This window comes from Eschscholzia californica, unplaced genomic scaffold (assembly GCF_041429995.1).
Source record: "Eschscholzia californica isolate CP2 unplaced genomic scaffold, dmEscCali1.0.p SCAF_2, whole genome shotgun sequence".
NCBI lineage: Eukaryota > Viridiplantae > Streptophyta > Magnoliopsida > Ranunculales > Papaveraceae > Eschscholzia > Eschscholzia californica.
Genome location: NW_028238309.1, coordinates 3,736,951 through 3,751,736, shown reverse-complemented (window position 1 = coordinate 3,751,736; position 14,786 = coordinate 3,736,951). Strand labels below are relative to the sequence as shown.

General features: G+C 35.5%; 1 protein-coding gene across 1 annotated transcript; it reads right to left on the bottom strand.

Annotated features, from left to right (window-relative positions):
* Window positions 1-4,057: 4,057 nt before the first annotated feature.
* On the bottom strand, window positions 4,058-10,992 carry TPR2 (Tetratricopeptide repeat (TPR)-like superfamily protein). The gene is made up of 8 exons (XM_086662895.1): window positions 10,661-10,992; window positions 8,557-8,769; window positions 8,276-8,467; window positions 7,716-7,916; window positions 7,524-7,604; window positions 5,570-5,702; window positions 4,437-4,529; window positions 4,058-4,333 (listed from the first exon to the last, which is right to left on the bottom strand). The coding sequence occupies exons 1-8, from the start codon at window positions 10,763-10,765 to the stop codon at window positions 4,257-4,259; spliced, it is 1,095 nt and encodes a 364-aa protein (XP_086519021.1). The 5' UTR covers window positions 10,766-10,992; the 3' UTR covers window positions 4,058-4,256.
* Window positions 10,993-14,786: the final 3,794 nt, after the last annotated feature.

The following is a 14,786-nucleotide window of genomic DNA, read 5'->3' as shown; positions in this document are numbered from 1 at the left end:
ATTCCAAGACTATAGGGACCACTCTTTCTCTTACATGAATTTTCAAATCCACTATTATGTGGAATAGTTGGTCTATTGGACTTGCTTTTTGTTTGTGGATGGTAAGTAATAACTAGGTATTTTTAGGGGTTGTTGTTTGGAGGAGTATTGTTTTGGTTGTGGGGTATACAAAGTTTTGGGTGGGAAAATCAGTCGAAGAAGGGGCACTGACATTGACATATGGTTGGCCGATTACCCTTCATAAAAAATTTTGCTTCTTCTTTGTACCAGCACCCCTATTTCGAAGTTCAACAAAAAAAAAAAAAAAAAAAAGCACCGCTATTTCGACCAACACACTCTGACCGCCCTACTATCACCATTCCTCCTCTCTTCTCAACCTCTCCCTCACAGTTTCGGTGAAAAGAATCACTTCCCTTTGCGAGCACTTTGAGAGAGAAAGAAGGACGTGAGACAGAGAAACTTAGTGGCGTGGTGGTGGAGAAGATGAAGATTGAATGTGATTGACGTCTTGAATGTCTTCCGACTTGATATAGATTTTTCCTCCCACATTCGTTTCCCCTATCCAAAACAATATCCCCTAGACATTTGCCTTTTAAGGAAAGTATAGTTGACTAATTAAATCAACATTAATGTGAACTATAACTGTAATTAATATTGCTCATGCCTTCCTCATATATTCTTCATGTCCATTTATGTCATTTTGGGGTGGCACTTGGCCAAGTTTAGGAATTTCCCTAACATAACAACATGCATATAAAATGTACATGAGAATCATGCAATTATGGAAATGAATATTGTTCTTCAAATTGACAAATATGTATAAGAATCTCTCCATCACCACCACGGCAAATTTCAGGGCATTTAGTTCCATTATTGCAAGACTGGCATTCAGTATATGAGTTTGAGATCAAGTTTCATACAATACAGTTTAGGCATTAAACTCGTCGCGCTAAGGTACATAGAACTAAAAGTCTAAGTCATATGTATGTATCTCATCCAAAAAAAAAGTCATATGTATGTAGGTTTCCTCCATGTTCCTATGCGCCATTTTAAATATTTCTAATTTATAAAGAAAAATAAAATCGGTATAAAACGGAACGAAATATACCTTGCTACTTTCATGTCTTATTAAAACCATATGCACAATTTTTCCTTACTGTATAGAAGTAAAAGTTTGACTTCCTTCATCTATTGGGATCCAATCGAAATATTAGTCAAACAACTTAAGTTTTTCATAAATATTTTGAAGTTAGTGAAATCACTTCAAACAATTGAATATAAAGCTAATAAATACATCATGAAAATAATCACAACTACAATAAACTTCATGAAAATATGCATTTCCTCCACAAGTCACACAAACTATCGTATGTGCCGTTTACCCTTTATCCTCTAAATAACATAATTTCAACAAAATCACAAAATTACTATCTCCACCTAAGAATTAAAAATCCAATACCTAATCTTTTTTTTTTAAGTAGATACACAGGACAGGACAGGAGAGGAAGTCCTAGTTATCACAAGTTTCACTTCGCTATAAGTTCAATGAGTCCATGACTTCAAGACACGTGGTAGGACACTCTAGGACCTTTGTTTCATTAATAACAATGCCATTTGTTTTTTGTTATATTGTCACTGTGCCCAAGTCAATGTCTGGATTTTGTAGACCTTTTTCCTATATTACCGGACTTGAAAAGACTTCTGAGGTTCTAATTTAAGTGCTACCCTTAAGGATAATTCACGATTGGATTTGGTCCAAACAAAATGAATTTTATTTCAAAATGTAATTTCATTTTAGTCCAAAAACAAAAGTTATCTGATATCCGTAAAATTTGAGAGACATATTTCCCATGAAAATGTCTAATTTTATGAACAAAAACGTGATAATACAAAATGTCAATTTATTTCAAGCCTCTAATGAACGAAAAAGTGATAACACAAAATGTCAATTTATTTCAAGCCTCTAATATTTGAAGGGTCGGGGTGATTTGTCAGTTGCAAATAAATTGTGTTTCACTTTCAACCAACTAGAAAAGAAAAAAAAACTGAATAGTATTTTTCTCATCTCAATGGAAAATTGAGAAAAAAGTGGATTAATTTTGTGATTCAGATCGGTTGACAAGAAGTCCTTCCAACCATGAAAGAGATTGTTGTGTTTCTTATATCTAAGGATCGACTACGGAACTGTAGTAGCCAGTAATATTTTTTTTATTTATTAGAACCACAATATTGTGTCATGGTGACAAATTACCACGTCTAATATTGAATAACAAAAAAAATATAACATAAAACAAATAGTGTTCAAATATAAAATTCATCAACAATGAGTCATTGACTAATCACGGTTTCTAATTACAACATCTCTACATTATTTTTTTTCCTAATGACAATTATTAACATAGATTAGTATAAAAAAACAAAAGAAGTTTGTTTTAAATGCATAATTGGTCGTAAGCACATGCGAGAGCGAGAGGCTAATGAGATGATAAGAGAGAGAAATCAATAGTGAAATACTTAATCAGCGAATCAATGTCTTATTAACAAATAAACCAAGCTCATTTATGTCAATATATACATGAGACTTGCCCCACACCCACACTTTAGGGCACCTAAATTATTCTCTGAAAAATGCAGACTTAGTCCAATGGTCGAGAGGTCGAGGTCAAGAGAGAGAGAGAGAACAAAAAATGGTTGTTGTGCTCGATGGTCGGTGCTTGGAAGCGATGGGGGTGGTGGGAAGTTGTGGTGGTGGAAATGAAGTGAGAATGAAAATTAAGAGGTGAAATGAAGTGAAATTTATTTTTAGATTAAAAATAAGAATGACTCCTAAATCAATCTACTTAAGTCTTCATTCTCCCGAAACTATTTCAGGCGCTCCAAAGATGTGGTCTACTCTATTGGGAAAACAACTGAATAACTTAATCTTAAATTACAAGTCTAATGGTTAAGTTATTAAATGTTACAGAGCATAGAAAGAACTTAATAAGATTGAATGAGCAAACCCTAATTGTCTGAATTGATTCCAACATCTATAGAAAACAATTTTGATTTTCAACAACTGCAAAAATAATCGCATACAGTAAAGAACACCCAAAACACGGTTTCGAAGTTAATCAAAGATGAAGACGACCCAATTGCTAAAAAGTATAAATTTTTCGAATGAAAGCAACAGCAGAGTTGAGTTTTATGAAAAAGAAAAAAACCTAAATGCTTAATCTAATGCAGTTTTATTAAAAACTACCAAAATAGGGTTCAAATTCAAACTAGAAAAGTCATAAGATGGCTTCTTAAATAGGGTAGAGGTCACCTAAGTTTGTCAGAAATAAAAAAAGAAATATCAACGTCATACGCCATTCGGTTACTATATTCAACTATATATCAATAATCTCGAGACGTTCGTCATCAAAATTTATTCGCAATCTTCATAAAGAAATATGAAATCCTAATACAAAACTACAAAAAGATGATGTAAACTATCTTCATAAACAAACACCACCTTCGGTTGTGTTTTTTCGTTGTCTGAAACTGATTAGGCTCACTCAAATGGACGGAAAGCAACCATTCAGATGAGTGAGACCTCATGAGTCGCATAAAAATAAACATTCTGAACTCTGACTCGACTCAATCAAGACCTCAAGTCAGATTTTGGATCTGCCTTGGATAAACAAACAATGTCTAAGTGTTTGAACTAATTGAAGTCAAATGTACCTTAAATTGTATATATATATATGTGTGTGTGTGTGTGTGTGTGTGGGAAGAGAAGACTAAAATAGTGCTATGAATCTATTATTGGATCATATTCAAATAATAAAATGTTCAAGTTGCTCAAACTACGATGACTTTTAGTCGAATCCAGTAGCTCATTATTAATAGATCTAGGTTTTCTTTATGTTTATTTTTTCAACTTAAATCGACTAATCATAAAGAAAAGGTCAGAAGTATGAGAGACTGAATTATTCAAGGAGGATAAGCGTACCTGATAAGAAAGCTTTGTCCCCGGTGATACTGACAATAACAGCTCATTTCCTTCATATATATATATATATGAACTAAGAGATTAAACAAGGTTCGTAGTTAAATTAAACGAAAAGAAGAATAAGAATATTATCGATAATTTCGCCGCGTATATAAGGAAAAACTAAATAAAATACAAAAGTAGAATTTCTAAGAAATATGTTATAACTACCAGAACCGTAAAACATCACTTATCAACAAGTCAGATGATCTAATTTCTAATATAGCAATATATTAGTAGTTTATGAGTAAATAATACTCCATTTCCCAGCTTTGAATTCTTTATAGAAGCTTGAGCGTTTCGAAACAATGTAGAATACTGCAAAGAAAAAAGATATGCACTAAGAGAAGGGGCGGAAATATATGAAGATCAAACATTAAACTCGATACGAGAATTTAGGTTTGGAGGAAAAGATTCACACCAGGGATTCCAGGTATGACTAAGTCTGGCTGCTTCAGAACATCATGTAGGGTTTTCTTTTCGTTTACCTTGACCCATTTACTGGAGCCCTTGGCTGAGGAATACCAATAGGTGAAGTTAGTAAGTAAAAACTAGCACTGGTGTTGTGAAGTGTAAACATAGGCTTAAGCTGCAGGTTGATCAAGTAAAAGTAAAAGATGATGCAGACAAATAATCTTCGATCTGCTCACGCTAATGAATAATGGAACTGAAATTTTAAACATGATATACATGATTTAGGTCATAATCAACAAAATTTAGGTCCCAAAGGAACTAACTTACAGACTAACAAATAGGGGTTCAGCTTCTCACATGAAGTTTATATCTTTAATTCGATAACGTGGTTCAGTGTGAGAATTAATTGATAAAGTTATGCAAGACTCTTTGCTCATCTTCAGACCTATCATAGTATTAAAGCTTCTAGGGCAGCAGTACTTCTCTCAAGTCACATGTCACAAAGTTTCCACAATTGGAGCTACTACTCTTCAAGACTTCTCTGCTGAAAGCAGTTGCTTAATCTCTTTATCTTTTTACTGTAAGTGTGAAGTTATAAACTTGCACATCCGATGCACAATGCTTTTTATTACTAAGTTAATAAGAACAATTAAGTTAAGTTTAAGTTGTTCATATTGCCTTCATCAAAAAAAAAAAGTTGTTCATATTGAAAACTTTTGAGGTTATGATACCATTATTTTCCAATTAGGACCAGCGACATTTGGTATGAGGGCCAATCAAGTATATTATCAACGTCACAATTGCGGAATGAGCCGAATCTATTATGCACCAAGTGCTCAAACAGCACTTTTACCAGCATCGTACTGTATAATTTATATTCACCCTACTTGCAACACCAATAAACTAGTAATCCCTAATTCAAACTCACTCAAGACTCCTGAGTAGATCTTCACGACTTAAACACGGGTCTCATGACAAAAATATTTGAATGAGCATAAAGAACTCTATTTAAGTGTTTTACTAGCATGTGATAATCAAAATCAGAAATCGTGTACTTGAACCAGCTCGAGATAATAAGAAGGCACAATGGAAGTTTTTCCATCAGATAGCTAATACAGAGCGAGGAACAGAGTACATTACTTGCTGGGATGCCATGGTAGCTCGCACCTGCATCTTGCTCCTCTATAGCAATACTTTCTGAAAGAGCACCAGCAGTCCCATCTAGCAGATATCGAAGAACTTCCTCCTTTGGTAAAGAATGTTGGGTACCAACCTAAAATGGCCAAGAAACATTATGAATCAAGAATAAAAGAAGTGACGTCTATATACTAAGAAGTATAACTTCAGAGATGGAGGAAACAGGGAATCCATTATTTAACAGTTTATAAAATAATATCTTAAGCATCTCCAACTTTTTTTTTTTGGTACATCTTAAGCTAACTCTAACGACTATTTTGTACTTTATCCCTGTGTATAATCATCGTAAATGGGTAGAAATACACACTGAATTGATGTCAACAGGTTTAATGATCTTGATTCACGTCATGCTTTAAGGGTTTTCTTTTTCTTTTATTCTTTAATTCTTTCTTGGAAAGCAAAATGAGAAAACCTGTCAGCTAAGTTGAGCCGTAAAAATACTTTAGGTAGAACCGTAAAAATCATTAGAAACCCTTTACTTGGAAAATAATTGTTTGCTAAGGCCATGCTGAAAGATTAACCACCAAATAACATGCAAATATAAAACTTCTTGGGGATTTACTTGCATGTTATTTCCATATTATTTACATTTTTGCTTGCAAATAAGATGCCACTACTACAACACTGATGCATATTACTTTCATTCCATATGCATGCAATATAATTACATGTACTGGCGGTTATTCTTCAGTCCTCACCTCTATTTCATATTATGTCATGACCAGCTCAAAAGGGGTGTTCATCTGAATGCTTAGTATGAAAGGCGTCGGAAACAACTTCCTAAGTTATCATGACTTGTCAGATGACCCATAACTGATATTTTCATTAGCAATGTATATCTCAGATCAGGCACCAAAAAGTATTGGATCTCTATCCTGGAGATCTGAATCTAGATAGGAGATACATTTTGCTTACACAAGTACAATGTAATGCAATAGGCAAAATGGTGATACAACAATCTCTAAGGAACCCTATGGGTGCAGTGTTTGGAAAGGAATTCGGAAGAGATATAGCAGATTCAAATCCATTACCACATAGAAACTAGGAGAAGGGAAATCAATCAATTTCTGGTCGGATGTATAGTGCAGAACAATTCATTTAAAGGAAAGATTCCCAGCAATATAACATATCTCCGTTAAGAAAGAAAGAACTGGATCCCAAATGTACAACACAACCCAGGGCACATGGGATATAAGGGTGAGAAGAAATTTAAATGATCGGGAAATTCCCACCCTAGCACAGCTACTAGATGCAATTAACAGTTCCCATCCAATTGAGGGAGTAGAAGACACTAGAGTGTGGGCTAATGAGGAAAAGGATATCCTTTCGGTAAAGCTATGCTACATTAGAATGGACGGGTCACTCACAGATTCAAGATGAGGCTCAAAAGCATATATGGAATTCGGTTATCCCTACTAGAGTTAACTTCCTAGTGCGGGGCAACGAAAAACAAAATCCCCACGATAGATAACGTCTCTGATCCTAATAGCGATTATTTGGGTAATATGGAAGGATAGAAACGATAAAATCTTCAAAGACTCCAATCCAAATAGTAAACTCGCGGTGGAGGATGCCCTGCTGTTCCACTGGAACAGGAACTGTGTGTGGGCAGGAAACATCACTGGTTCACTTCTATGGACTTCGTGCAAGTTGGGAGGAAGGGAGGCTATAATGATGTAACATTAGGCTCTTTATATTTTCGTACCCTTCCTTAGTTTTTTTTTTCTTTCTCTGTAAATCCCCCTTTCTTTTTTAATTAATATTCATTCAAAGTTTCAAAAGAAAAAAAGCAGAATGGTGATCAAACTAAATCCAAATAAAAATACCACATTTTTCTACTTTATGATTTGACTCATAAATATGAAAAGAAACACATAAAATAGTCTGAAGGGGATACCTCGTAGTACAACTCGATAGATTCACGGGTGTAAGCATGCTCTTTATCCCAAGGTAATGCTGGTGAACTTTCTGAAAACATGTTCGAAAGCTAAGGACAGCAAATTGAGAAGAGAAGCAAAGATCTACCAATTATGGCATATAATGTATACAGTAGCTTAAAGAAAAATAAAATGAAGTACAATGAGGATATCATGTCAAGATGAGCTGAGAACATGTCGGTCTCACAGAAGTCCTCAATAAAGTCATTAGACATAACCTCTGCATATAGAAGAACAACAGGCCAGTGAAGAATATTTTGTCTATCCAATGTTGGCTTAAGTAATCCTGTAAATTCTTGATATGTCGCCTTCCCAATCTTCAACCTCCGTGTCTCAATCGCAGACACAAGATCCTGCAGAGTTTTAGCAGGGATTTAACATAAGACATGAGGGTTCAGAAAAAGTTGTTTCCATACATAGGATTAGCATATTACTTCAAGTTGTAAGTTGTGTCATTTGTTGTGCTTATATATGAGAACAATAAGTAGGAAAAATGACTTCTCATACAAAGGTTGGGTTAATTAGAGCTATTCATGATTCATGAGATGTATCAGAAACGTGGCCTATCTCAATTAATATCAATGTAACATATCTTCTTTTGGGTAACATAGAAGATGAATCACTTCTTCAGAGTTATCAAGGATCTTGTGGCACAATAACCTTAATAATTAAAAATATTTCATATTTTCACTTAAAAACAACACAATATTACCTTAGCTGCAGCAACCGCTTTGGAAACTTGAGCCTCATGGAGATCAAGTTCTGATTTTCTTGCGTTGATTTGCCTCACTAACTTTTTTAGATCCTCGTTACCCGGTGATTGTTCAAGCCCCGTTTGGCAGTATCTTGCTGCCTCAGACAACAATTCTAAAGAGAATGCAGCTTTTGCAGCTCGATAATGTGCCTAATTATACAAACATTTAGGTAGGCATCTTCTTAGAAAAACAAAAACATTACAGTTTGCTCCTGAAAACTGGTGGAAAGAACTTATACCTTCACATTTGTTGGGCACAACTTAATTCCCTCTTCAGCATCAGTGAGAGCTCGCCTGTAATTCCCAAGAAGCAGATTAACATGGGACCGATTCGCGTAAATAATTGAAGTGTCAGAATCACTTAATGCTTTCTGATTTATCGCTTTAGTGTAGCAATCAATAGCGTCGGGATAATGCTTTTTTCCCTTCTTAACATACTCGTTACCTTCTTCCTGCATCATGAATACTTTGTGTGAATAGGGCAACAATGGGTAAATTCTTATAGGACCTCACAAAAATTAAATTGATTTAATCAAATGAAATTCTTTCCTTTAACCTAATTATAAGAAAGAAATTTGATTTCTTGGGAGGAACTCCTCAAAATTTTCAAACCTAATCATATGTCTAATCCAGATTCACACATTGGTCCTCAAAAAAATACATTTCCAACCCATATAAATAGCCTAGAAAATAAATCCACAATTTAATTACTCCATTTTGCAAAGAAACAACTAAACAAGAAGGAAAAGAAAATGAGCTGATGAAAGCTTCTTGTATACATAATATCCTAGCGGAAAGCAAACAGAAAGTTACGATCCAACACCAAGTATTGCAACATTTTTACTGTCATGGTAAGATTTGCAAAAAAAAAAGTTCAATGAGATTTTGACAATTCTTTGAGTATTTATCTCACGGAGAGACTTCTCTAGGCCAGAAACAAAATTTCTCCTCTACCATCATTCTCATCAAACACGGTGGAAGCTAACGCTGCTAACCAAACAAACATACATAATGTGACAGGTATAAATTCATGTTCATCCTGAAAGAACTTTCACGAACTTATTCTGAAAAACAAACCTTCTACATAGTTGCATAAGTTGTTAGATGTTTATCTTCACATGTTTTTATTGGCAACAACTTGATCATTTGGTATTCAAAAAAGCAACCGTGAGTTTCAAAATGAGGTACAAAAGCAGAATACTGTGCCTTGGCTTTAAGAACTGCTGAAAACATGCATTCATTCAGTTTCTCCTAAAGGACAATAACATTCCTCTGATAGTGCTGCCAAATGCCAATGATTTACTCTGATAATGTTACTACTCTCCATGTGCGAACAAAGTATGTTGAAATTGATTATCACTTTGTTCATGAACGAGTGACTAAAGGTGCATTACAAGTTTGATTTATCTCTACACATTGCACGAACAAAGCATGTTGCAACAAGCTCTAACTGTTGGATGCACTTGGATTCTCAAAACCTTTGTTGTTCCATCCGCGCATGGGCAGAGAAGGTATTGCTGTCTTGCTTGTGCTCCCAGAGGCTCCAGGGAAGTAGGAATAGGGGAGCACTCATGTTGGGGTGAGCTTACTACTTAGATGCTTTCAACAGTTATCCACTCTGCACTTGGCTACCCAACGTTTACCGTGGGCACGATGACTAGTAAACCACTAAACCCAATGCTCTAACACCCACACCACCAGCACAACTAGAGGGTGTTAGATGTTTATCTTCACCGTGTCAATAAGTGTAGTTACTTTGAGTATTTCTTTTCAAATCTTATATAAATCTTTTTTGTAGCAGCTCAATCTCGTGTACTATAAACACCTCATTAAACTATGAAATCAATCAACGGAAAAATATTCTCAACATAAATATCTCAAAAAAGGATGAATCTTTATCATAATAGATAGTATTAATATGAAGCTAATATCTACAAGGATGAATTCCTTCTGGTTGTGAGGATAGAAATCATCAAAATTAGAAAAATAAAATCCCTTACTGGTCAAGTAGATGGTTAGTACTGTTTACTTGAATTCCTTTGGAGGAGATAATCAATTCCTAATTAAATAATCAGAAAACTGGGTAGTAACAATTCGCCTATTATTCGGTTAAAAAGCAACCCAAAACATAGACTAAACCATTGATTCATACAAATAAAGTAATAGGATTATATAAATATTAGTGAGATTATAGCTTAATCGCTCTCACATTATATAGTCACTGTTTGTGATTAGTACTTCCTAATTGTTTAATCCGCTATGATTAATGAACAAAGTTAAGAAGCCTAATTTGAAGATAGAGAGAGAGAGAGAGAGAGAGAGAGAGAGAGAGAGTAATATGACCTTGAATTCGAAAGCAGCAGACTCTTTAAGGGCGGAAATGGCATCAAGGTCTGCTTTCTCCGTTTCTGTCAAGGGTTCAGAACCACTCTCCATCCATAAAGCCATTGCTTACCAGGCGATTAACAACCACTTACCTGATCGATTGTTCCTCTCCAACCTCTTCAGTCTTCAGTTCAGCTCTCTCTCTCTCTCTCTCTCTCTCTCTAGAGTTCCAGACAGTTCAGTCGACTGGAAGAAGCTTCAAAATTCCCACCAAAATGCCCTAATATATCACAGTGTTGGATACACTCAGTAGAGGTGTTCAAAAGGCCGGACCGGGATCGGACCGTTCCGTACAGGCCCGGACAGCGTGGCCCGTATGGTAAACGGGCCAGGTTGACCCGGGTTCATCTTCGGTCCCGGGCTGGGCGTATGTATTCCTTATATTTATTTAAAATTCCATATGTATATTTTTAAGTTAATAAGAAAGTCTTTTCCAAAATTCCATAGGTTTCTTTTAAATTCCATAAGTTTATTTTCGAAACTTTCATTCATAAAACTATTTCCATAAACCTTTTCAAAAAATCTTAAAGTTACTTATGTAAATTATAAAAATCTTTACATTTATGAGAAAGTTTTTTCTAAAATTCCAAAAACTTCTCTCAAAACGATTCCATTCCTAAAATTATTTCTATAAAATCTTCCTAATAACTATTGATGTAAAAGGTAGGACAAAGTATTTTCTAAAATTCTATAGATTTCTTTCTAAAAGATTTAATTCCTAAAGTTATTGCCATATCAGGTCTTATTTATTATTATCATCAAATCATTCCAAAATCAAAGTCAAAAAATCTTTTAAGAAAATTATTTCTAAACTATTGGTTAATACCTTTCAAAATAAACTATCAGTTTATATTTTCTTTTATTTGTATATCAAATTTAAAAATGAGAAAAAAATAAATAAATAAAAAGTAACGGGCTTATCCGGCCCTGCTCGCATTCAACCGGCCCCGCCTGGTTTGGCCCTATACTCGGTCCCGGGATGGGGTCAGGGTATAGCCAACTCGGGGTGAGGCCCGGCCAGGGACCTTACCAACCCGGATTGGTTAGGCCCGGCCCGCAACCCGACATAGCCCGACCTTTTGAACACCACTAGATATCCGTAATCGACAATCGTAGGTATTAAAAAGGCCCTACTTTAAACCAAGTCCAATTTAAAGGTTTGGGATCGTGAACTTTTTCAAACTCTAATGTCGAGCTCCCTACAAGAGATGTCAAATCCAATTTTTAATTGTTGTAATTAAAATTCATATATAATTACAATAATTAATAAAATTTAAACAAATATATTAAAACTATACAATAATTAGTGCTAATTTGTCAAATTCACCTCTAAATATTGTTGCACCACATTCTCATGAATAACAAGTTGTGAGGGAGTCATGTTTGAAGTATATTTTTTTTTTGAATTGTTCAGCGTGCCTCGAACCCTTGACCTCTAACGTGGAAGAGTATACCTCTTAGGCTCTTACCACTCCAACCAAGGGTTGTTGGCTGTTTGAAGTATATTTTTGTTCATCTAACCCTATTTTCATTCGCTCATTTTCAGCATTTTTGACGTTGAACGTCTATATTTTTTTCTTTGCAACATTATGGACTCTTTCAGAAGTTTATCTCTAGTCTCAAGCTTTGCATTTTTTTCTTTCCAAAACTCAGATGTCATATGGGGTGCAGAACTTTCTCCACTTTTGGTTGAATGTTTTTCCTTGTATACTTTTCTTCCAAGTGGTCTTTGTTGGGTACTTATAGAGGGTGATTCTTCCAATTGGTCTTTATTTTTTGTCTTGCTTGCTTTCCTTGCTTGTTAATCTCGCTCGAACGACATTTAAGATCCTTCGGAGCACGATTTTGGTTTGTACAGTCGTTGAAGTATTGGGCGATTTTGCTTCAAAAAGTACTTCCTTTTTTATCATACTTAAGTACAACGTTTAGCATGAAAGGATGAGTTCGGCGATTCAGAAAAATCAAGAGTTTCTTCGACCTCATCGTCCGCGAAATCAACTCGATGGGTCATATTTAACATACCCAAAAAAACTTTCGTTATCACATTTGGGGGTCGGATTAGCCATTGAGATGAATAGAAAATAAAAATGGACCAGGAAAGAGAGAGAAGATAGATGAAATTGAGGGTGGGACTCCCAGCCCCACAGGAGCCCCCTATAGGCTCCCTGGTTGGAACAATGAGGGGTTGGGGCTGGGCTCCCAAATTTGAATTTTAGAGCCCAACTCCTCTCGCATTGGACTTGCTCCAGGGGATTATATGAGAAAATGTCGTTAATCAAAGTGGGGTACATATCTAAAACTTTCAATTGACAGTTCTTAACATGATATCCCAACCTGGATACTGTAACTAAATGGGGCTCAATTAGAACCCAGTTTCAACTGAATGCCCAAATACATCGTCATTTCCGACAATGTGACTTGGGAAGCTTTTTATTGGTGTCCAACACTTGTGTCAAAGTGCATCGAATAAGGGTGGAAAAAGAGTCTAAGAAAATGAAAATCTGTCTCGGGCACCCGAGTCCGTCATGGGCACTAAAATGCGATAAAAATTCAACCAAACCGACCCGATGAAATATAGACGGGTCGGGTTTAGTTTCTGAAGTGTTATCTGACATCCCGCCTGAACTCGACGGATTAGCACCCACCATTCGGTTGGGTTGAATTGGTTTTGGTTCACGAAATTGATTCGACCTTATTAGTCCAAGTGTCTCTTTGAGTAGTGGTTGGTATCAACCGAGTTCGTGAATCAAAATCAATTCGAACCCATTGATTTTTTTTTACCAAATATTGGTTTGATTATACCATTTAACCATAACTCAAATCAAATCTACCAAGATTACTTAATTTTGATGTGTATAGTGACGAGTTTAGAGAAAGAAAGAGAAGCTTCGGAGACTATGTTAACTCCAAAGGCTTCAATGTTTTAACGCATATAAAATCAAACTTAAAAAGAGAAATTAGATATGTGACTTTAAAGTTTTAGCTATATATAGTTGAAGAAATAAGAAAATTATTTCACGCCCCTATAAAATCGATGAAGTTGAAAAGATTTTGGACTGGTCTAGTTTCACAGGGCATTGTTAAGTTTAGCCATCATCTTTTGTCTTTACTTGCCTCTGTCTGTTCTCTTGGAATCGAGACCGAGAGCTGATCACATGTATCTTTCGCCATGTTTCTAGTGTTTCCTTTCGAACTGATCGATTTTAGGTTGTGCGAAATGAGTTAGTGCTATAACAAGGGAAAGTTCAGGCAAATTTGTGAGAATTCCAAAATAAGAAAAAAAAAACACTCTCAAATGAGTTAGGTCTAGTCTGGTCTTCTAAAGACTATAGTTTTTGCTGATTTTAATTTTTGATTTTAAAACTTCGATTTTTGTTCCAGTTATTTGAGAGGCAGAAAGTTGATGATGGTGGATGGTGGTGGTTGTGGGATAGAACAAGATGATTAAGATAAAGATGAGATATGAAAAAAATGTGATGGAGATTAATGACAGGGGGTCGACTGTCTATCAACGACCATTTTCGTCGACGACAAAAGAAGAACGAGATGGAGAAAAACTTTAAAAATAAAGAATAACACGAAAGGAAAGTTTAACAAGATGGGTGATTTGGGGAAATAAAGAAATTTTCCACGGTACAAAGATTTGGTGGAAACAAAATTTTTTTAGAACTTTTTGTTTCCTCCAAACACTTAAAGCTTTCTTCCCGCTTTTCCTCTCCCACCACCACCATCAACTCCGACGATCTCCACTACAAGTTCTGGTGATACTTCCACCATATCCGACGATACTTCTTCCTCTCTCATCTTCCTTTTTCTCTCTCTTCTCTATCTATCTATGGCAAAAGGGAGGAGCCCCTTGACCTTGGATTTCTGATTTCCAGACGAAATCGATGGAGAGAGACAAATAAGAAAGAGAGGAGAGAGGAAGATGGAGAGAGAAAGAAGAAACAAGAAAGAACGCATAGTAGAGAGGAAGGGAGATGAGACATTCGAACAAGCAGCCGATGACTATACTGACGACTTAAAGGGAGGGTGTGTTTGGAGAACATTTTTAGTTTTCCACCCTTTGATATTTTATTTCCCG

Coding starts and splice junctions, on each gene's coding strand:
- TPR2 (XM_086662895.1), bottom strand. CDS start 10,765: ATGGCTTTATGGATGGAGAGTGGTTCTGAACCCTTGACAGAAACGGAG. Junction 8,770..10,660: donor CTGCTGCTTTCGAATTCAAG/GTCATATTACTC, acceptor TTCATGATGCAG/GAAGAAGGTAACGAGTATGT. Junction 4,530..5,569: donor CTACCATGGCATCCCAGCAA/GTAATGTACTCT, acceptor GGTATTCCTCAG/CCAAGGGCTCCAGTAAATGG.